This window comes from Nematolebias whitei, chromosome 3, assembly GCF_014905685.2.
Source record: "Nematolebias whitei isolate Nwh7 chromosome 3, NemWhi1, whole genome shotgun sequence".
Classification (NCBI taxonomy): Eukaryota; Metazoa; Chordata; class Actinopteri; order Cyprinodontiformes; family Rivulidae; genus Nematolebias; species Nematolebias whitei.
Window position 1 is genome coordinate 3,202,210 of NC_056500.1, and position 23,068 is coordinate 3,225,277.

Below are 23,068 nucleotides of genomic sequence, written 5' to 3' on the forward strand. Positions count from 1 at the left end.
AGGAGGACAGGAGGGGGAGGTTGAAGGCTCGGGGTTTCTCTGCTGCTGGATGTGGTTCTGGCTGAAACCCGTCCAGGTCTGAGTATTTAGACGGTCAGGAGAAGACGGAGCTGGCGGAGAACCCAAACCTTGGTTCTGTGAGGAGCAGCATCATCCATCACACGGTGGATCAATGGTTTCTCCATGTGACCCCCCCACTTCATGACCACGGTCAAACTCCCAGCAGCTGCTCAGAAAACGGAGCATGAAATCAGCCTCCACCTTCCAGGTCCACATCCTCACTCTCACCCAGCACCCCCCCCCCCCCCCCCCGGTCAGGCCTCGTCTCTGCGCCGTGTTTTGACATCGCTCTGTTCGGCTGTTTGCCCCCGCAGCTACAAACACTGTGGACGTCCAACTCTGCAGCTGAACTCTCTCAGGTCCAGGACTGAGACTTGGTGATTAGTCTGGTCCTGGGGGGGTGGGGGGGTCCCATGAAGGATGTGTGGGGTCAGAGCTCCATCTAGTGGTACCAGAACCAGGTCTTGAGCCCTCGGCTGTTTCTGTGGTCTAATGCAGCCTCCTGTTTGTCCCGCAGCACATCGGACCACTTGGTTCTGTTGGACCGACCCGTCAGCGCCTACGTGTTCCGGCCCGATGAGCACTTCCTGTGCAGCTACGCCACGGCTCCACGGTAAACCTGGACCTCCACCCGGGTCCACTGAGGACCGTGGAGAAGTTCAGATCTCTGGCTTCTTTTTCACAAAGTCGAGTTTTAAATAAAGATAAAAAAAATACAAATAAAACTGCAGTAAACAAAAACAAGTCGTTTAATCAACAGAATTATTGTTTGTTTCAAATCACACAAACGCTCAACATAAATATGTCGATCGCTAGAATTTAACTTTGTTTAAACGACACGAGGTCAGCGTGATCAGAATCGACCCCCCCCCCCCCCCGAAACGTTTCCTGTTTTTATGTTTACAGCAGCTGTTTGTTTGTTTTACACTTTGTAAACATCTGCCATCAGAGGCACGCAGGACTTCATAAAGAAGTTCACCAGTGACTGTTGGAGGTGAGGGTTCTGGCCGCCATCTTGGTAGGTGCTACGTGTATCACTCTGCAAACAAACATTAGACGTATTTGACCTAAACAAAACTTCATGTGAAAATAAATCAGCGTCATCATCGACCTGCATCCACTGTGACCAGCTGACCAAGAGATTTGAACCAGAGTAACTTTAAGTAATTAATTACTTCGTCTAACCAGAGCTCTGCTCGTGTCCAGAGTTGATCCTACTGCCTTTTTCCTCACAATTGTGTAAATATTTAGCCTTATGTAACATGCACTTCATTTTAAATCTAATCTTTACACTAATTCATTATTTTGGCCATATTTTACTCATTAAATAAGTTAAACAGCGTTATAGACCCAATGGCTAACATTTAAGACAATATGTTAAATAGAAATTATTTAGTCTACAGAGTGTGACGACCTCTGGCATATTAATACTGTGGAGTATTTCAAAAAGAAACATTTATAAATGTACAGCCACGCTCTTTGAAGTTCACGTTCGAATAATTATAACAATTGATGGTGAATAATTTGGCTCCTTGGCTGAGTTTTTTTTATTTTTATGCGTTTCTTTATGGTCTGCTGCCCAGCAGGCAGGAACTAAAGACTCCACGTAGCACCTAGCAAGATGGCGGCACTGATCTCGACAGCTCTTTGGCTGGAGACAAAGGAGAATTTATCACAGATGGAGATGTTAAGATATTTTATGACCAATTTCCACATCATCTGTAGGAGGCACCGCCCTGTGGTGTGTTCATGGACTGTAGGAAAAATGCACTTTTGAGTTTTAGATGGATTGGTTTATCCAACAAACATAGATTAATCTGACAACGTTCCATTTTAGCTCCTCCTTTACTTTTCACACATTTTATTACGAAGATGTCACTTTAGTTTTGTTCTTCCTGGAAGTAATTTGCGAAAAGAACAAGTTGTATATTTTAAATCTGTGATTTTAAATAATCTGTGTTTGGTCTTTAATCTGTCAGGTTGGTTTTGTTCCTCAAAGCTGAGCGTCAGTGATGGTTGAAAAGTTGTAAGTTTAAATAAATGATCAAACCTTCAGGTTTCATTTAATGTTTTTTTTTTAATGCAGAAACTTTAGTTGGTTCAGTTTCCTTAACGTCATCCATCCATGACGAGTCTGATGCTCCCTGCTGACCGTCCTGTGACAGACACTGCAGGTAACTGACACCTGGGGGGGCGGGTACCTGCTCTGGACCCGTTTCTACGGTAACACCTTCAACATGCTGAAGCCGAGCTGCAGCAGCGAAGTTATGAACTGCTAACATCTTACCTGCTGTAGATGGCTCCTTGAACAACCTCAGTCTGGGGGAACTTTTAATTACGACAGGAGTGACGAGCGAACGATGAATCTGTTTAATTTCACAATTATTCATGCAGGAAGTTCCCCGGCTGCACAGGAAGTGCTGCTTTGAGCCCTTCCAGACGAACCATTAAATGTTACGTAAAATAATCCAGTTTGAGGGAAGCGTTCACGTGAAATGTTTGGACTGTAGCCGTTTTCATTTCTTGTCCTCTTATGGGGCCGCTGCTTTTAAATATTTTATATTTAATATTTTTGAATCGCTGATTGTTCAGAAACCGTTTTAAATGTCTTATGATGTCTGGTTGATCCAAATAGTCAGTGGAATTAAAACCGTCAGCACTCAAGAGGTTAGAGGGGTTTGAATTCACAATATTCCTAAAAGCTGACCCAGAATTTTTCCGTCAGTTTGTATTTTCTGCAGATTCACTTTGGTCCCGGCTCTGGTTGGATCAGCTCATCAGAACTCGTGTTTCTGCAGAGTGATGTTAACTGTTTATAACCCTTCTTCAAAATATCTAAACTGCTTTTTGAAGATGGCACCAGTATGGCAGTCGGTTTTACCATATAATCACGTCACACTACAGTATTTACAAAGATACACAATTCAAAAGTACTACTGTACTAGTAAGAGTGTTGTGAATTACTGAAATCTAAAATAACAGGTGTAATCAGAATATATAGTACAACTGCCTGCCATACCTGTTCTATCTCGAGCATACAACATGTGATTGTTTGCTCGTTTTAATTTGTTGTCTTGGTTTAGTAAACCACTTGTCACGTCCACCGAGGCTCCAGCAGCTGATCTGCTACGGGTTTTTTTTTTTTTTTTTTGCTTACGTTGTTTTTAAGAATTAAAATCATAAATCGTTTCTAAATCCCAGATTTGTCCCAGACACGAATCGAGGTCTCAGCTTCGGTTCATTTTCTTTCACGTCAGGAAAACTGATCCGTTTTAGTTTCTATTTTTGTTTTTTGTGTTAAGATGAAGGTTATCAAAAATAAAAACAAGCACGCCAGAATTTGAAGGATATTTTACTAAAACAACTCCCAAAATAAAACTTGTGTCTAAAATCACGTTGTAAAAACTGTAAAAGTTACTGGTTTGGATTAAAGCAGCTCAAAGATCGTTTTAAATAAGTTACTGTAACTTCATGCACGTTCACTTCAGAAGGTTCTCCGAAGCGTTTCTGCGGTTCTGGTGGTCAAAGCAGCAGAACCTCCTCCTCTCATTCTTCTTGTGGGTAACGATGCACCGGCTGCTCCACCTCAATCACCTCCACCACCAGGTCCCGGATCGCCTTGACGCAGTCTGGAGGCGGGATCTTAGGGCGGGGAGGCGTGGCCTCTTTTTCAGGTTCAGAGGTCGGAGACGCTGAAGGCTCGGCCGCCGAAGCCAAAGTCTCTGTTTTCCCATCGGCGCAGGGTCCGGCGCTGCTCGCAGCCTCCGTCTGGACCACGGTCGGCTCTCCTACAGTTTTATCCTCGCCGGTCTCCTCTGAGCTCTCGGGGGGGTGAGCGACCTCCAAGACATCGGAGGTGGTGGAGACAGACTCCAGATCCGACAGGGGGGAGTCACTGTCCACAGAGACGTCCAGAGAATTGGGGTCCGAAGCCGTGATGGATCCTCCTTCCTCCCTCAGCTGGATGCAGACAGCTGTGACCTCCTCCCCACCAGGAGGTGCTTCAAACCGGACCTCTGAGCTCTGCGGTGTTTCCTCGTGCTGGGGGTCCTCTCCTGCAGACTTTACAGGTTCCTCTGTTGGTCTTATACTCGCTCCATCGGGGGGTGGAGTGTGTGGCGAAGTGGTTTCTGCTTCTTGTCGATGGTTTGTAGGAGTTTCTGCAGGAACCACTTCCTGTGGGGGGGTCACGGTCCCGGCAGCTGCTGGGTCTGGCGTCTCAGCTCTTTGGGTTTCTGTCTCTGCGGGATGTTTGGACTCCGGTTCTCCACTGATGCCCGCCTCTTCCTTCACCGTTTCTGCAGCTTTGGTCTCTGGCTCCTCTGCCTCCGGACAAGCCTTGGCCCCCTCCTCCTTCTGTTTGGCCCTCCCCAGCAGCGTCTCCACCACAGACGTGTCTGACGAGGCTTTGCTCTGCGCCTCCTCCTGCTCCTGCGCCCTCCGGAGGCCGGGCGGCAGACCGTTGACCGCCAGAGGAGACGGGGGCAGGGCCTCGTAGGTGCTTTTGACGGGGGAGGCCAGCATGGGGGCGGGGCTGCTGGGCGGGGAGGAGAGGCTGGAGCGGCTGCTGTCGGTGAACAGGTTGTGTTTGTGGAGGCTGGCTGCTTCCTTCACCACTGCAGGACAAACAGGAAGTGTTCAAACAGGAAGTGTTCAAACAGGAAGTAAGTGTTCAGTTCAGCCTGCGAGAGGAGAACCTCTGACGTCACCGTTAGAACGTGTTCTGGTACCTTTAGAAACCTCCTGGTCCAGGATCTCCAGGAGGATGTTCTCATAAACGTTCTCAACGTGGATGAAGTTGGAGTGGTCGGAGTAAATCATCTGCTCGAGACCCTGAAGCTCCTGAGAACAAAAACAACCGTGTGAGCAGGAGGATTAAAGGCTGTGAGACGTTGAACGAGCGTCGCTCCTGATTTGATTTCACAATAAAAGTTTAAAGTTTGAGAGTTTAAACAGGTCTGGTGTTTCAGGAACGTTGTTCAGACTGGTTCAACTGGTTTAGCTCTCCGATCACAACCGGAGTCCATCCTGTTGGATCTCCGACTGATCAATAACTGAACAGTGGTGCAGGAACGATGCTGACCGCTGTGCGGGTCGCAGCCAGGTTCTTCTTGATGAAGGGCAGCGTGACGGAGACCAGGGCGTCCTGGAAGATCCTCTTCCTCACCGTGCTGCTGTCGTAGTCGTATTGCTGCAGGAAGACGAGGTCAAAGGTCAGCCTCTGGACATCAACATGCTTCATGAATCTACGTTTTCAAACTGCTGACTGGGCTGAAAGGTGCGTGTGGCCTTCAGGGTCAGCACCGAACGGTAGGAAATCTCTGTTTTGGTGAAGGAACATGTGAAACAGCAACTGTTAAAGAAAAATCAACCAGTGATTTTTAATTCCTTCGTCTTATTTAAATTTGTTTAACTCTTTAACGTGTTCAGCTGCAGCTCTTAGCGCCATATTGGTGTTTTTTTAGCATTTATTAATGTGAAATAATAAAATGACCGACAGTTGAAGCTCTGTTGTGAAAGTTAAAACGAGCAGAACAGCAAAAAAGTCGTTGACTCTCAAAGAGTGGAAAGTTTCTAAAGAAATCTTTGTTTTTATAATTTTTAAGTTAAATAATTTAATAACGTATAAAAACTATAAATACCAAAAGTCATACCTGGCATCTCCTGAATGAGCCAAACGTTTAGTTATCCGAACCGTTAAAACAGCTAAATGTAAACCGAAGTAGTTGGACACCAAATAAACCTGAAAACCATCAAGGTGTCCACACTAGTTCTAGAAATAATGAGGTCGAAATTGATCGTTTTTACCTTCAGCACTCGATGTTTGGTCTTCTCTGTGGCGGCGGCGGCGTTTTCAGGGTTTTCCTCCACGGCTTTAAAGAGCAGCAGCTCGAACGTGTGCGCTGCGTTCTCGATCAGCTGAAGACACAAGCAGGAGACGGATCAGACCGAACACTTGGGTTTGTCACGTTCAGGGTTTTAAAAACCTTCCAGATGGAGAACTTTCCCTCAAACCTTCTGCTGTGATTTGTGGACGGTTCCTTAAATTGATCCTTGTGAGATCAGCTTCGGTGCGTTTGTATTCTTTGGAGTAAACGAGCTGAATAAAGGTCTTACCTGCTGCAGGTCGAGCTGAGCGCTGTGCATCACTCCGCTCATGTTGGAGAAGCTGAACCTCTCCTGCAGAAGCTTCAGCTTCTCCTGCAGGGAGCCGATCTTCTGGTAGCAGCTCAGCAGGTTCGGTCTCGCCATCTCAGCCAGAACCTGAGACGGAAGAGCAGAACCAATTCAATTAACCCAACATCAAGAATATCTGGTATTACAATATATTTATTACAATATGTTTATTACAATATATTTATTACAATATATTTATTACAATATATTTATTACAATATATTTATTACAATATATTTATTATAATACATTTATTACAATATATTTATTATAATATATTGGTAATAATAATATCTGGTGATATCTCCAGAGAGGAGTTCTGCATGAACTGACCTCCTTCAGCCGCTCGTTGGTGGCGCCCTGCAGAACCTCCTGACACGCCTGGTTCATCTTCGTTTCGCTCAGCTGCCGACCCTCCAGGAAACCGGAGCTGATGGGTTCCATCATCTCCTCCAGAACCGAGCCCAGGTACGGCTGAACGGACTCGGAGCAGAGCTTCTCTGCAGGCTCTGAAACTTTGGCTGCAAAAAACAAAACGACTCATCAGAACCGAACCTGCGGCTTCACTTCGGACTCAGGCGGCTTCGTGCTGCCCGTCACCGGTACCTCGGATCTTCTCCTCCAGCTGCCGCCTGGTGTTCAGGATCTGGTCCATGTCAGTGTGCATCAGAACCTCCTGCTGCCGGACCAATGTCCTGCAGTCCTTCTTCAGCACAGACAGTCCTTCCAAAAGTTGCTCCTGGACCTGAATGTACGCGTCCTCCACCGTCTGAGAACAGGTAGAACCCGGTCAGTTCAACACGTCTTTGAACAGAACCAGAACCGGGTGAAGTCCAGGAAACAGCCTGGAGTTTGACTTCTCGTTTACGTGTTTTTAAATCTTTTTTTTAACTGACATTGTCCTCGAGATTCCAACAGAAATTAAGAAATACCAGAACCTGCCACCAGGTGGCGAGAACGTCCAACTACAGAGAAGAAACTGCTCCAATACTCCCAAAATAAATAAACGATTTCATTTAACAGAGTTATGAAGAGTCTCAGTTATTAAATGTGCTGAAACGATGACAGGATTGAGATAAAGAGACAGAAAAGAACAAGTAAAAACATTAGTTCTGGTTCCTGGGTGATTTTACATAAACTAGTCAGAGAAACTAAATAAGTCATTTCTCTAAAGTTCAGAATCACTCGGCATCAAAAACATCTTAATAAAAATCTCCACTTTGGAAATTGTTCTTTAAAAAGTCTATTTTGTGCAAATGTGGCAGAAAATCTTTCTTTTCTTTTCTACCTATTCATCATAGTGTGGGTGGAGCATCACAGTAGGGGTGGAGCATCGCAGTGTGGATGGAGCATCACAGTAGGGGTGGAGCATCGCAGTGTAGGTGGAGCATCACAGTAGGGGTGGAGCATCACAGTGTGGGTGGAGCATAGCAGTGTGGGTGGAACATCACAGTGTGGGGTGGAGCATCGCAGTGGGGTGGAGCATCGCAGTGTGGGTGGAACAATGCAGTGGGGTGGAGCATCGCAGTGTGGGTGGAACATTGCAGTGTGTGTGGAACATCGCAGTGTGGGTGGAACATTGCAGTGTGGGTGGCGTATTGTAGTGTGGGTGGAGCATCACAGTGTGGGTGGCGCATTTTAGTGTGGGTGGAGCATCACAGTGTGGGTAGAGCATCACAGTGTGGGTGGAGCATTGTAATGTGGGTGGCGCATTGTATTGTGGGTGGAGCATCAAAGTGTGGGTGGAGCATCACAGTGTTGGTGGTGCATTGTGTTGTGGGTGGAGCATCAAAGTGGGTGGAGCATCACAGTGTGTGTGGTGCATTGTATTGTGTGTGGAGCATCACAGTGTGGGTGGTGCATTGTATTGTGGGTGGAGCATCGTATTGTGTGTGGAGCATCACAGTGTGGGTGGAGCATAAAACTTGTTTCAGTGTGTTTTCTTTGAGGCGACTTACGGTGAACCAGATCCTCTTCCTCTCCGACTTCTTGGCTTTGAGTCGAGGCAGCAGGTCTTTCTCCAGAGACGGCAGCAGCTTCTCCATCACCAGGTTGGCCATCACCTGAACACACAGAGACGTCAGTCCTTCACTCTGTCACTCATTCACTCATTAACCATCTTTAGACCTCTGAACATCTCAGGATTATTTAGTCTCGTTAACGCCTGAAACATTGTAAAGGATAAATGGACTGTGCAGCTCCTTTCTATTTTAAGACACTCAAAGCTCTTTACAACAATCTGTGCCTCATTTACTCATTCATACAGGACTCTACTAGATCTATATAATAATAATCAGATCTTTATCACATTCAGACACACATCAGAGGCAATGAGAGGTTCAGTGTCTTGCCCGGGGACACTTCAACATGTGACTGCTGGTAGAGTCAAACCCCCAACTCTCTCATTGGAGGACGACTGCTCTAACCACTCTGGAGCTTTATTTTATTTATTCCAGTTATTTTAATTTCAGTGTGCTCCTTCAGATGTAACAGGATTTAAAGGGATATCCCACCCATTCTGAAGTGAATTTTTCTTTATTTCTCCAAACGAATGTCATTTAAAAAGATATCTGCAACAGGTAAGATACTGACTGCCAAGAGCACGTCCTTCAGAAGGTATAAAATGTCTCCTTCAGTGCCGTAAAGCTTTGTTTCTGGATTTATTCTGCGCCTGCTTCCTCCCTGAGGCAGAAACAAGAACGAGTTTGAGACGCAAACGAGGAAAACTGGAGCAGAAGATCAGAAAGTTGACTTTAACAAAAGGAGAGCAGTTACTGGGACGTTTAGACGTTTAATTAAAGGGTGTTGCCACAGATCACGTTGAGACTGTTGCAGTTATAAAAACATTTGGGCTGACCGGTCATTCTGACCCAACTTTAAAAGGGCTGAGTTTATTAAAAAATATGTTTTAATGTATCAAACACCTAAAAACCAAACGACTAAAACTTTGATCAAACAGTTAAATTAGGAAACTAATTTTCAGTTTGGTTAGAAGAGAAAAACTGTTTTTTAATCTGACCTGAAAACTCTTCTTTTGTCGTGTCACTTTTTAAAACAAAATCTTAAAACAAATAATCATCGGTTGTTAGATTTTTTTTCTTCCCACCAAATCTTCATATTTAAGGTGCTGCAGCAGCGACATGTTTGTTTCTTAAATAAAAGACTTTTGACGACATCCACGTGCGCAGCCCAGCCACACGACTGGTGCGTCATCCAGGTGTGGCTGTAAAACTGTCCCTGCAGCCAAAATCCCCGTCATTCCTGTCATTGCTCAGCCGTGACGTGTGCGAGACGTGAACTCCCTCGTGTCTCGCTGCTCCAGCAGGAAGTGAACGGTGAGCAGCAGCATTACAGAGCGATGACCTCAGCTTCCTGCACAACAAACTTCCTTCAGCTCCCACAACAATGAGGCGTTTAAAGACTCAGTCTGTGAGCAGATACACATTCAGTAGATAAAAAAACAAACACAGCACTTTAGTTTCTGCCGCCGTGTTTCTTGAGCTGGACTCAAACATCCGACACTTTTTCTTCGTTCACTAAAAGACCTTTACTCAAATATTGTTCACAGATTTGTGTCAATCTGTTGGTGAGCACTTCTCCTTCGTCGATCATCCGTCCACCTCACAGCTGTGGCAGATCAGGAAGCTGATCACACAGCATGATTATTAGGCTGCCCACAATAAAAGGCCACTCTGAACTGATCAGTTTGAGCGCAGCAGATGTTGCAGGTTTTGTTGGCTGTTGACTGCAGGAAGGTCCACCAGAGTCGTAGCTCGTGAACTGAACGTTCATTCTCTGCCATAAGACGTCCCTGAAGTTTCAGAGAATTTAACAGAACATCCAACCGGCCGTGTAACCACGCCAGCCCAGGACCTCCACGTCCAGCATCTTCACCTCCAACATGGTCTAAGACCAGCCACCTGGACAGATGCTGCAACAACTGGTTTGCATTAAAAAAAACTTCCACTCGTTGGAGAGGAGTTCTCTTCACGGATGGATCCTGGTTTTTACTGCACTGGGCAGACAGCATGGATGACGTCGTGTGGGTGAGCAGTTCGCTGAGGTCAGCGTGACTCGAGTGGCTCGTGGTGGAGGTGGGGTTATGGTCTGGGCAGGCGTACGACCACGAACACAGGTGCCTTTTACTGATCTACCGTGGTAACGTGACAAGATCCTGAGGCCCGTTGTGTCGTTCATCCACCACCATCCAGCTTGTTGCAACGATCTGTGCACAAGTCCTGGAAGCTGAAAACATCCCAGTTCTTGTGTGACACTCACCGGACATGTCCCCCATTGAGCAGGTTTGGGATGATCTGGATCGGCGTACACGACAGCGTGTTCCAGTTCCTGACCATGTCTGGCAACTTCACAGTGATTGAAGAGGAGTGGGTCAATGTTCCACCATCAACAACCTCATCACCTCGATGAAGGAGACGCGCTGCACCGCGTGAGGCAAATGGTGGTCACGCCAGATACTCACTGGTTTTCTGTATTAAGTATATCTACAGGTCCTTCTCAAAAAATTAGCATATTGTGATAAAGGTCATTATTTTCCATAATGTAATGATAAAAATGAAACTTTCATATATTTCAGATTCATTGCACACCAACTGAAATATTTCAGGTCTTTAATTGTTTTAATTCTGATGATTATGGCATACAGCTCATGAAAACCCAAAATGCCTGTCCCAAAAAATTAGCATATCATGAAAAGGTTCTCTAGCCCAAGTTGTTATCAACGCTCCGTTCAGAAGCCTGCATCACTGATGGTATGGGGTTGCATGAGCGCTTGTGGCATGGGCAGCTTGCATGTCTGGAAAGGCACCATTAATGCAGAGAACTATGTTCAGGTTCTAGAACAACATATGCTCCCATCTAGACGTCATCTCTTTCAGGGAAGACCCTGCATTTTTCAACACGATAATGCCAGACCACATTCTGCAGCAATCACAACATCATGGCTACGTAGGAGAAGGATCCGGGTACTGAAATGGCCAGCCTGCAGTCCAGATCTTTCACCTATAGAGAACATTTGGTGCATCATAAAGAGGAAGGTGCGACAAAGAAGGCCCAAGACGATTGAACAGTTAGAGGCCTGTATTAGACATGAATGGGAGAGCATTCCTATTTCTAAACTGGAGAAACTGGTCTCCTCTGTCCCCAGACGTCTGTTGAGTGTTGTAAGAAGAAGGGGGGATGCCACACAGTGGGAAAAATGGACTTGTCCCAACTTTTTTGGGATTTGTTGACGCCATGAAATTTGGAAACAACAGATTTTTCCCTTAAAATGATACATTCTCTCAGTTTAAACTTTTGATCTGTGATTTGTGTTCTATTCTGAATAAAATATTAGATGTTGGCACCTCCACGTCATTGCATTCAGTTTTTATTCACAATTTGTTTAGTGTCCCAACTTTTTTGGAATCCGGTTTGTATATGTGTGTGTATATATATATATATATATATATATATATATGTATATATGTTCAAAAGTATTAATAAACTTTGATCTTTACATAAAAAGTCTTCAGACACATTTTGAGATGAACTTTTAAGTGATGTTTTAAAGAAGCAGCCACTGATTAAATCGTTACAAGACGAACAGTAAATAAAATCTTAGTTTTATTTGAGATGAACGAATCGTTCCAAACAACAACCGTTGTTCACGTTGCTGCAGGTAAACCTTCTGACTGGTTCCCAACAGATAAGAAGTTTGCATCAAAGTTTCGTTTGGACGTTCTGTGGCACAAACAGAACCTCCTCTCGGGTCAGAACACGACTGATCGGGTCCTGAAGCCTGAAGGGAACAAACCACCGGAGGCTCCACGAGTCATCGTTTATTCAGCATCAATAAACTATAACGAGCGCTGAGGTTTATGATGCTCTGAACATCATAAACCCTCATGGGGGAGGAAGAAGCTGCGGCGCACGTCAAATGTAATCTTCATGATGAAGGTTTTATAAAACACCATCATCTGGAACTTTGGGTTTTAACGTCCTCACAGCTTTACGTCGCCCCTTGATTCTCTGTGAGCAGACTGATCCTCAGCAGGACAGACACCTGCTGGAGGAACATCCACACATCTGGAGGAGCTGCATCACTTACAAACAAACAAACAAACAACACGTGGGACGAGGACGCACCCTGACGTCGCTCCCGATCAGCATGTCCCACACCTCGTACTTGCCCTGGTCCTGCCGGTAGAGCTGGATGGCTTTGAGGAAGGCCTGGACCTCACACGTCTTCTTCTTCAGGAAGTCTGAGGAAGAGGAGGAGGCTCCATTACTAATCACCCTCCAGCCTGTGGGTTCAGCAGCAGCAGCGTGAAACTGCGTCGACCCGATTCCAGAGGCTCTGCTCTCAGAGATGCTGAGGCCAGCCTGTTGCCATGGAAACCACGGAAGATCAGAGGTTTATGTCTTTTATTTATTTCGACAAAAGCAGTTTGAGTCGTGCGTTGGAACGTAAAAACAAACGAACGTTCGTTAATCCTGCTGAGTTTTCTGGAGCCAGTCGAACGTTTCCTGAAAAGCTCAGACTGTGTTGAGATCAAACTGAATATTTGACGACTCTTATAAAAAACATGTTTTCAATGAAAATATCAATAAAAACCTGATTTATGACAAAACTAATCAAAGTTTGTGGTTTCCCTTCCACTGAGTGTGAGATATTCGTTACGTTTAAGTTTTTACTCTGTTGCTCATGGGTCTCACCCGACGGGCTCGTCCATGCCTACCGTGGTTCTGGTGCCGGATGCAGTCCGACAGGAAGGAGATGAAGGTGGCCTGCTTGACCTGCTGCCTGAAGCAGAAGTACGAGTCCCTCCGGTAGGGCAGGCGCAGGTAAACTGGGAATTGACCCGGCATCCCTGAAAAGGGCGGAGCGAAGTCCTCCTTCACATCTGGAACACGAGAAGGAGCACGTCAGATCAACGAACATCTGGCAGGAGATTTACAAACAATCTGCAACTTTCTAAGAAACAGCTCCTGAAAACTGCTTAGTTTTACTCAGAGACGCGTCACAACTCAAGACGACCAAACCTCACGGCCTTCAACGCCTTCAGAGAAGGCCTAAGACTTAAGCACATATGAAATGTTACTTTTAATTGATTTAATATTTATATAAAGTATGTATTGATGTATTTTTACTTAATAGCTGTAGTTTGCAGTTGAACAGAAAATGTTTTAACTCATAAAAATCCAGTTATCCAATCAGAATCTTTTAAATTTGTGTCTCCGGGCAGAAACGTGTCTGAAGCTTTTTTCTCATTGGTCAGGACTTCACTGTCGGCAGAGAAGGCGGAGCTCAGTCTCTGCAGGAGGAGCTCGTTGAATGAAAAATGACTCCATGAGTCCGAGGAGTTTCTTGATGGATGAAAAGGAGGAAAGCACTTCCTGTTCAGCGAGTTTCTGGATTGTGAAGTAAAAAGTGACGTGATGTCATCGACTCCGTAGTGTCTTTGTTGTGTTTATCAGGTTGTCACGACACTGAAGACAAACGTTTAGTGCGAGTTGTTTAAAGGCTGTTGAAAACAAAACCAACATATTGATGTAAAAACGCAGCCTGGCTGAACGTCTCTTCAGTCTGATGGTTGTTTTTCTTCAGTCTGGACGAGACTGAAACTTTCAAAGTTCTTGAACAGATGCTGGTTTTTCCTGGCAGCCTCGCTCCCACACGCAACAAAAAGCTACAAGAAGGTTTTCCTGTTGAATCCGTCGACCTGGAGGGAAGTTTGCTGCTTTCTGTGCACGGCTTCAGAAACGACGTGCTCTGGATCAACGACCGGGCGTTGGTTTCTGTCACAGTTTCTTCTGGAGTTGAGGCCAAAAAGAGCCTTTTAGTTTGACCTCTGACAGAAAGTTTGATCAGATCACTGATTCCATGAGAAAGAGGAGTGTGAAGAAGATGAGTCAGCAGCTGCCTTCATCCAAGCAGGTTTGAACAGGCTCTGAGCCAAACCGTCTCCATCCGTTTGTTTAGTTTCCCACAAAGCGTCGTCCGACTCGTCACTGGACGACACCTCCTGAGAGCAGGCCGGCTACCTGGGATTTAATTACCCTCTGATTAAACCAGATAGTTGAGTTGTTTTAAAGGAAAAATCTGAAGAAAAGTTACAGAAATGCATTAGAGTGAGAATCGCAAACGCCCGTCTCAGAGAACATGATGGCTGCCGAGTCATTCAAGTCCAGAACCGCCACCAAAAACTAAAAAAACTGCAGAAAAAAGCATTGTTTTAAAGAATAATGTCACATTTATCAGTTCATTTAAAACTATTGTTACACATCAAAGAGTTAACACAAGGCTTCTGGGATGTGTGGGATTTTATCAGCTGCTTTATCAAACTGTCATTGACGCAGAAACTGTTGATATCAGGAGAAGCCTGGTTATTTATTATTTATTAACATTTATTTAACCAGATAAAACCCACTGAGATCACAGATCTCTTTTGCAAGGGAGGCCTGGGCCTGAAGACTAACTTGCATGTTATTGGTCTGTTTTTGGTTAGTTTAGGTTGAGTTATCAAAACGGGTCACATCCATTTAAAATACAGAACATTTTGTAAAAACAGCAGCCAACAGAAAAAACCTGATGAAAAAGTCAAAACAAATTTAATGATTTTTTTTTCCCAACACTCACAGAAAAATATCTGAATTATTTAAAAGGTTGCCAAGATTTGAACAAAAGGAATTTAAAGAGCCAAAAAGAAAAATCTCTATCTTCAAATTTAAGAAAGTTTGGTTTGTTAATACTGAACGTCTTTTAGATTTGCATGTCTGTAGAGATATACAAGTTTCAGTAGAGAGTGCAACTGAGAGTCATGAGATAAGAAAAAGTCTAACATTAAAACGCTGAATAAGTTGTCCAAGGAGGAACCTGTAACAAAACAGACGAGGACCGAGGATTGGCCCCTGTGGTACGCCACAACTTAGCTGAGCCTTTGAGGACCTAAAAGTTGTTCAGAAAAAAGACAAAGTTTATAATAAACCGAGCTCTTTATTCCAGTCCAGGTTTTCACAAACTTCACCCCAAAGAAAGTCGTCAGTCCGTCGGTCGGACAAACAAATGGACAAATTCATTTGTTATTCGTTTGTCGTTTACCAACTTTGAATCTAGTGACTGACAGAGGCCAGTTAAAGCTATAACAACTTTCCTGAATGAAGGATTGTAAAACCTCACTACGGGCTCACCTGTGCAGGTGTGTGCACGTATTCAAGTCAAATTATCTACTTCTGTCGCCTCACAAAAGCAAACAATCCGTGTTTCTTGTGGAAAACCTGAACATTGTTTTAAACGCCTGAATGAACTTACTGCTGTCGTCAGGAAAGCAGCGGTCCACCAAGGCCATGTAGGCCTCCTCCGTGGTCAGAACGGTGCCCCCTGTAGGCAGCAGTTTGTCACGGGGGGGAACTCCTTTAACGAACGTCTGAAGATGGAGAGGAAGAGGCGTTTTCATGTGACTGAGCTTCTCATTCTGACAGTTTCCATCGTCAGGCCTCACGTTTACCTCCAGGCTGTCGTGACACTCCAGGCAGTAGTTGGCTCTCACCACCACGTACCGCTCCTTCCACTTCCTGGAGTCGTCAAAATAAAGGACGTTCTCCTCGTACAGCACTTCTCCCTCCTCTGGAGGCCCCTGAGGAGCAGGAAGGACGTTACAGAGGAGGAAACAAAAAAGTACAAACCTTCAAATTCTTAAAGACAAAACAACCTCGGATCGACATTTTACACCCTGGCATTATTTATTTAACAAAAATAAACCAAAATGCTGAAACTAAGTCCAGCTGATCTAATGTTTAACACAATGACAGGGCGGAAAGACATCAGCAACGAGCTCAGCAAAATGTTGCTGCTCATCAATCTGGGAAGGGCCAAAGGTCAAATCTGGAGTTCATCGTTCTGCAGAGAGGAAGATTATTCATGTTCGAGACGGCTGACAAGAGGCAGCAAATTCACCCCGAAGGTCAGACTGTGCAACACTCATAGAAATGAGCTCTGCACATAGAAACAGTGATGTAACCAATAAAACTGATTCATTTTAAATATTTTAGTGTTGATGACAAACAACTGGTGACGGATGGATCCCGGTCATTCGGACTACAAGAATCAATAACAACACGTTTTATAACGAACGGTGATTAATAATTCATTATTCTGGATTTATTGATCTATTTGTTTCCCATCAGAGCTTTCAGATGGAGGAGGAAGTGCTGCTCCAATCCTGCCATTAACTTCCACTTCTCCTCGTTAAGTGCTGGCGCTCGTTATGATTGGGATCAGCAGAGGACGTGAAAGCAGCCGAAGGGATGCTTATTTAATTACCTTCTGTTTGAGCAGCTGTGTGATCTTCTCCTTGTTCGGCTCCAGCTCGTCCTCCACCTGGGAGAACCGAGCCACGGAGAACTGTTTCCTGTAGTACGGGCTGAACCTCTTCAGCTCGGCCTCGGCCTCGCCTGCACACACACAAAAACACAAAAATGTGACTGTTCAGCTGAAACAGAAGCTAAAGATCCTCATGAGGGGGTTTGGTGCTAAACACTAATGCTTAATGACCAACAGGAAGCAGGAAGTGCTGACAGGAAGTGGTGAGATCAAAAAGAATCATTTCATTAAACAACCAAAACAAAAATGATCCGATGGAGAAGGAAAACCAGAAACCAGACAAAAAATATTTTATTTCATGGAAACTGACACCCCGTTCTGGGTCGTGTGGAGCTGGTGTCTGTCTCCAGCTGTCCTCGAGGGGTGGGGGACACCTGGACAGGTCTCCGGTCCATCGCAGGGACACTTGGAGACAAACAAAGATTTTCACACAATTTAGGGTCATCAGTTAGCGGCTAACTGTTAGCCCGACACGGATGTTTAGGTCTGTGGGATAAAATCCACACATGCACAGAGACAACATGCAGGATCCACACAGACAGACCAGGGGGCGAACCTGCAACCTTCTTGCTGTGAGACTCTAACCACTGCTCCACCGCGCTGCCCGGAACACCACGTTTGATTTAGAGCATCGTTCTGTTTGTTCATTCAGACGAGCTTTTTGTCTAAAAGAGAAGTCCAACATTTAACTTCTTTAGTCCAGTCACTTCTGAAACTAAAATATTTCTGCAGGAATGACGAGAACTCCTGCCTGAAGCTCAAACCCGGTTCTTGGACTTCGAGTCCCTAAACTGTAGCTCAGACGGCTCAGCAGCTGAACTCCTCCACGACGAGCTGCGTTTGTGTACAGTGTTCAAGATGTGGGAACAGTGGTTCAGTCCAAGCTTCTGACCCGTTTAAACTCTGAACGATGGTTCTGCTGTGAAGGAGACTGTTTCATAGATCAAAAGGTCAAAGGTCAAACAAAAAATGTTAAACTTTGTAAGAAAAGACAAAATCCCGACATGTTTTCATTTTGTTTCCGTCTTTATTCCAGTCAAATTAAAAGCGTGATCAAATTAAATGAGTGGTTCTGGTGGGCTGCGTCGGACCTGGGCTCGTCCCGACCCGACAGAACCAGGAGGTTAAAGATCCTGCAGTAAACGCCTGTCGTGTCAGAAAAGGAGTGAAACGTGTTCGCACGTTTCAGATCCAGAACCAGCAAGAAGCTCCAACGACCCAAAAACCAGGATTCAGTTCTGAAATGACCAGAATCAGTTCGAAACAAACAGGAAGTAGAACTTAAAGACGGCTGAATCGACCCGATGGAGGTCCGGCCCGACACCAACTCTGGTTCTTATCTTTGTAAACTAACGAGTTTTATCCTTTTACTGATCAAAACACAAAAAGTCGTCCATTTTTACAGATCCTGGGCTCAAATATGGAGCGGTAGTAGCTGAGAGTCATCCCTAACTCGGAGTTGGAGCGCAGCTTAAAATATTTCTTACTTTCACTCTTTTTGTTGTTTTACATGTTTGTTTGTTCAGACGCAACCAAACAGATTCCACTTGATTAAAAATAAAAGTTTTAATAGAGTTTTTCATGCGTTCTGATTTTATGTCGTCTTCTTCTCGTGTTTATTGTTCACAACTTTATTTGTGCAACATTTGGGTCACGCTTGTGTTTTTAAAGGTTTCTGTTGGAGCTCAGTGGACCTGCTGGTTCCAATCAAACTGGGTCAGAGTCTGATCCAGACACGGCCTCTGACCTCTGACCTCTGACCTGCCTCTTCAGCGTGCAGCGACACGAGCAGCTTTGGTCTTAATTTAGGAGCAGAGTTCAACGGTTGCATTTCGTGTTTCTGTCGGTTCGATGATCCGGTCGTCAGCAGACGGTCGACGAGTTAAAACTTTTAATTTAGGATTTAACTCCGATGATTCCTGAATTCATTCAGACTTGTTGCCTTTAATAAAGACAGAAATAAAACTGCCCAACATCCGCAGCTGAACTTTCTGCTCGTTCTGTCAAACATTAAGAACTTGTTAAAGTCGCTCGTCTGTAAATAAAACCATCTTTGAACAAACGACTTGTTGAGGACTTGCAGGTCTCGGACTTAGTGGAGAGACTTGAGCTGTAATCGGGTTTTGTCGAGTTTTTCCTGCAGGTCTCCGGTTGTTTCCTCTGCAGGTGAAGAGTTGTGGGTCTCGTCTTCACCTCGGAAGGTTTTCAGGCATCAAAACTCGTTTTGGTGTCGAAGCAACGAGTCCGAGTCGTGGATCAGCAGGTTTAGACTGACGGGAGGAGGCGGTTCCACCTGATCCACCTGAACTGAAACCTGAGTTGCACCTGCAGTCCAACCGAACGGGACAGAATAATCTGGTTGTTTGCAAAAAATAAACGTCTTTCTGTCCAGACGAACCATCTGGGTTGTTATTTATGTGTAAACTGCAGGACGGAGGACGTTTTACTCATCTCTGCTGATCGTCAGCAGGTTGGACCGGAGCTTGTCCTCAAACTGAAGGAATGTGAAACACGAGAAACCTGCTCGTCCACCTCAAACGCCACATACAGTCAGAGCACTGAAAACTGCGACCGCCGAGACGTTCCTACCATGAGCGAGAACTAAAGGCTGTGAAATAAAGTCCCTGAACCAGAACATGGACCGTCCAACTCACCTGATGAGTCCACAAAGAAACATTTCAATAAACTTCTTCAGGAACTTCCAACAATCCAAACTCAGAGGGTTCGGTCAGGAAACTCCACACTAAACTGTTGGAGCGAAGGTTCTGCAGGTGGAGAACGTGATGATGTTCTCCACCTTCTCAACAAAACCTGAAGAGTTACAGAGATGACTGATCTGAAGCTTCATGAACGTTCTGATCCAGATGTTTGGAGCGGACAGATCATTAAAGTGTGAGGAGGAGAAGGAGGAGGTCCAAACCCTCCTGCAGAGCACGGCGCTCCTCTGAAGGGTCCAACAGGAGCACGGCTGCAGGTTCACGTCAGGATGAAGAGATTTTTTACATTTTCAATCAGCTGCTGCTGAAAGGTGAAGATGGACGACAACATTTCTCAACTAGAAGAAGATCGGAGTTCATGACTCGTGCCTGGAAGGTCTCAGCACCTCCGACCTGCTCTCAAAGCTCCTGCAGCGTGCTCTGTCCTGAGCTCAGCTCAGCCGCTCTCTTTACGTCAATCAGGGGATTTCAAAAGAGCGAAACGTTCTCCTCGAGCTCCAGAGTGAACGGGTTTGAAACCAGATGTTCAAACAGGAAGTCTGAACTTCAGGAAGGAGACCAAAGACGAGAACAAGAAGCAGCTGAGCTGCTGCATCTTCAAGACAGATTCAATCAATTAAATTCAAAAATACTTTATTAATCCCAGAGATGAAACAGATAAAACGTTCAAAACCTGCAGGAGTCCCATCAACAGACTCGTGTGTGTGAACATGTCAGCACGTGCTCTGACACACGGACCATCAGGTAAACATCACAGAAGTGGAAGTTTCCACAGCAGAGCTGATTTATTCCACGGCTCAGAGACACAGACGTCCTGACGTGGACCAGAACCTTCAGAGGATCAAATATTTATTAACGTGTAAAACGCCCGCCGCCTCTCAGGCCGGACTCTTCCAGAAAGATCTCCCGACGTTGAGGCCGTCTGAACCTCGTGACATCTGGTAGTGCCTGAAGTACGACTCTCAGCTACTACCCCACACTGAGCTGTGTGTGGCGGCCATCTTGAATCAGGCCGACTCTGAAAGAGACCCAGCTGAAGAATCAGGAGATACCTGAGGCACGAAGCAAGTCGCTGTGAGGAGAAAAATGTGGGACAAAGATGGAGGGGGGGGCAGTGTGTCATCTCCACAGACAGTTTGAACATTTCCCCTCCTGATCTCCTTCTGACCGAAACATTAAAATCTTGTTAAAAACGGCTCGTTTTCAAAGCGTGCAGAGAAGCAGCAGGCGGCTCGTGTGCTCGTGGTTTACTTTGTTTCTTTCATTTCTTGCAGAGGAAACAAAACGTTTTACTGAAAGTCCGACAGCTTCAGCTGCTCCGAGGACTGATTGATGGACAGAGGAGAGAAAACGCTTCAGACGGGCCTAAACGGTGGAACCAGTTGGTTTCCAACATCAGCTGTGAAACTTTCCTCACGACACGCTGCAAACACACGGGAGCGTCACGGACACCCCCGGGCTCCATCTGTGAGCAGCTAACCATTAAACACACGTTTTCACTGCTTCCGACAGCGAGCAAACATTTACAGCTCCTATTAACGTTCTGTGAACGCTGACTCGGCAACATTTACAGCTCCTATTAACGTTCTGTGAACGCTGACTCAGCAACATTTACAGCTCCTATTAACGTTCTGTGAACGCTGACTCAGCGTCCAGGCTCAACTCCAGCAGGAAACGTGTTTTTATGGCGTTGCAGTTCACAACCGTTTCTGCACCGTCAAGATTCACAGATTTTGTTTCTTTGGGTTTTTGTGTGGTCACGTTGGGTTCTAAAGGTTCTAAAGCAGTTTATAAAATAAACAATGTCAGAAAAGTTCAAGAGTTGAAAACATGCAGTTCAATCCTGACTTTGCTTCTAAACACATCGATGAAATTAAAAACAAGACGGAGCAAGAAAAAAAAACAACGATCCCTAAAATAATTGGAAATAAATAAGAATCTCTGAAATGATGCTCCAACACTTTGATGTTCTCGACATTTAATTTGATAAAACTTTTAAATTATTTGGTTCAGTGACACTTCCTGTGTTAGGTGAACAATATTGTAATTTGTGGTACAGTGCACGGGCCCGGCAGGATGGTTCGGTACGATCCACTCTGGTCCACCGGGGCTCTGCTGAGACCTGCACGGTCCATCTGCAGCTCGGTTTGTTCCACCAGAACTCCACGCTCCTCCTTCCCGCCATGGGCTCGGGCTCGGGCCTGTCATGGCGGCCGTCTCCATGATCCTCACTCTGCCTGCGCGGACCGAACTCCAAGAACAGTTCGGTTCCGCTGGGAACTTTGAATGTTCTGTGTCTGCTGGATCCAGTTCTGGAGGGCGGTCATCGTCCACCGCCACGGTCATTATTCTCATCATGCTGCTAACGGGACCACACAGTGTAACACTACTTTTTAATTTTAATTGTTTTTTAGTTATTTACTGTCGTGTGTCTAAAACAGGTTTCTCTTGACAATGAGTCCTCGTGACTCAGTGACACTAACGTGGATAAATAAAAGTTAAATAATAAAAAGTCAGGATGGCCGCCACATCTAATCAACCGTACGTAAATGGCTGAAGCTCAGCTAACTGTGCACGTGTGGCGCTCAAACTTGGCGTGGTAGTAGCCGAGGCTGGTTCGCGTCACGTCCTCTGAGCACCAAGAGATGTTTGTCTAAAAGGTTTCTCTCGCTCAGAACAACAGCCGGGCTCCAGCTGCAGCTTCCTCTCTTTGTTGGCAGCGAGGCGCTGCATGTCTGAGAGGAGGCGTCATCCTGCAGCTGGAGGCCACAGCTGGAGGTGGAGAGCTGCAGCTCACATGAAGATCTCATCGACCCGCCCGGAGACGAGCCAGTCGCTTTGAAAAGCCGGACGTTGCTTTTCTGCAGGAATCAAACCGACAACCTCCTCCAGAAACCCTGCTTTCCGTTTGCCTCGTTCTGCAGCCGATCTGTGAAGTTTGCATGTTTGGGTGCTGAATAATTCTGACAGCTCAGGCAGTTCGTTCTTTAAATAAATACATCAATCATAATCTAATCTGGGACTTTGGTAATAATCTAATCTGACACATGACCAGCCTGTGATGGATGAACTGTGGAGGACGTGTGTTCAGTCTAAACCACATTTAACTGAAATGAACCTTCAGGTGCGACTCTTCTTTCCCGCCAGTCTCGGCTCGGTCTACTCTCTGGAGAAGGCAGATGAATCCTGCGATGAGTGACGTCATGAAGACGTTTGCTTCACGGCAGCTCCGGGGGAGTTGAGTCCTCCAGACTAACATCTAATGTGAACGCTGAGGAACCGTGTCATTGTTCGGTCCTGATGAGATCATCTGGAAACAGCTGCTTCGCTCCAAAATACGAGGAGTTTTCACTGAAGTCAAGAGGTGGACGACTCAAACATGAAACGATTCTCATCAGAAGAGCTTCCATCAGGAGACGAAGATAATCTCACAGATTAGAAAACTCCTGCACAGATTAGACTTTAGAAAAGTCTGGATAAATTAGAACCAGCCATGAAAAATTCACCTGCAGCTCCTTGAGCCAAACGGAGAAAATACCTGAGGTGCACGTCGTGCACGTGTTCCGGATGTGGAGAACTTTGGTTCCACCGGAGAACCAAGTGAACGTTTCCACCACAAGAACCGACATTTTCTTTTTTAAATCAAACCTCCAGAGAGACACGATGTCATCAAAGTCAAGGTTTCTGATTGGACAGAAGACAGTGGGACACGTCTGCTGATTGGACAGAAGAC

General features: G+C 45.4%; 2 protein-coding genes across 2 annotated transcripts in view; one reads left to right on the forward strand and one right to left on the reverse strand.

The window, feature by feature from the left end:
* The window catches only part of kifap3a (kinesin-associated protein 3a), a 29,705-nt gene extending 29,028 nt beyond the window's left edge, over window positions 1-677 (forward strand). Inside the window, exon 20 of the mRNA XM_037697787.1 lies at window positions 578-677. Coding sequence (XP_037553715.1) covers window positions 578-677 — 100 coding nt within the window. The remainder of the gene's footprint in view (window positions 1-577) is intronic.
* Window positions 678-3,535: 2,858 nt separating this feature from the next.
* The window catches only part of niban1a (niban apoptosis regulator 1a), a 21,904-nt gene continuing 2,371 nt past the window's right edge, over window positions 3,536-23,068 (reverse strand). Inside the window, exons 2-14 of the mRNA XM_037697872.1 lie at window positions 16,559-16,689; window positions 15,744-15,872; window positions 15,548-15,662; window positions 12,975-13,139; window positions 12,382-12,497; window positions 8,196-8,300; window positions 6,844-7,006; window positions 6,571-6,758; window positions 6,178-6,324; window positions 5,869-5,979; window positions 5,144-5,251; window positions 4,791-4,902; window positions 3,536-4,676 (exon numbers count right to left, since the gene is read on the reverse strand). Coding sequence (XP_037553800.1) covers window positions 3,607-4,676; window positions 4,791-4,902; window positions 5,144-5,251; window positions 5,869-5,979; window positions 6,178-6,324; window positions 6,571-6,758; window positions 6,844-7,006; window positions 8,196-8,300; window positions 12,382-12,497; window positions 12,975-13,139; window positions 15,548-15,662; window positions 15,744-15,872; window positions 16,559-16,689 — 2,660 coding nt within the window. The 3' untranslated portion in view covers window positions 3,536-3,606. The remainder of the gene's footprint in view (window positions 4,677-4,790; window positions 4,903-5,143; window positions 5,252-5,868; window positions 5,980-6,177; window positions 6,325-6,570; window positions 6,759-6,843; window positions 7,007-8,195; window positions 8,301-12,381; window positions 12,498-12,974; window positions 13,140-15,547; window positions 15,663-15,743; window positions 15,873-16,558; window positions 16,690-23,068) is intronic.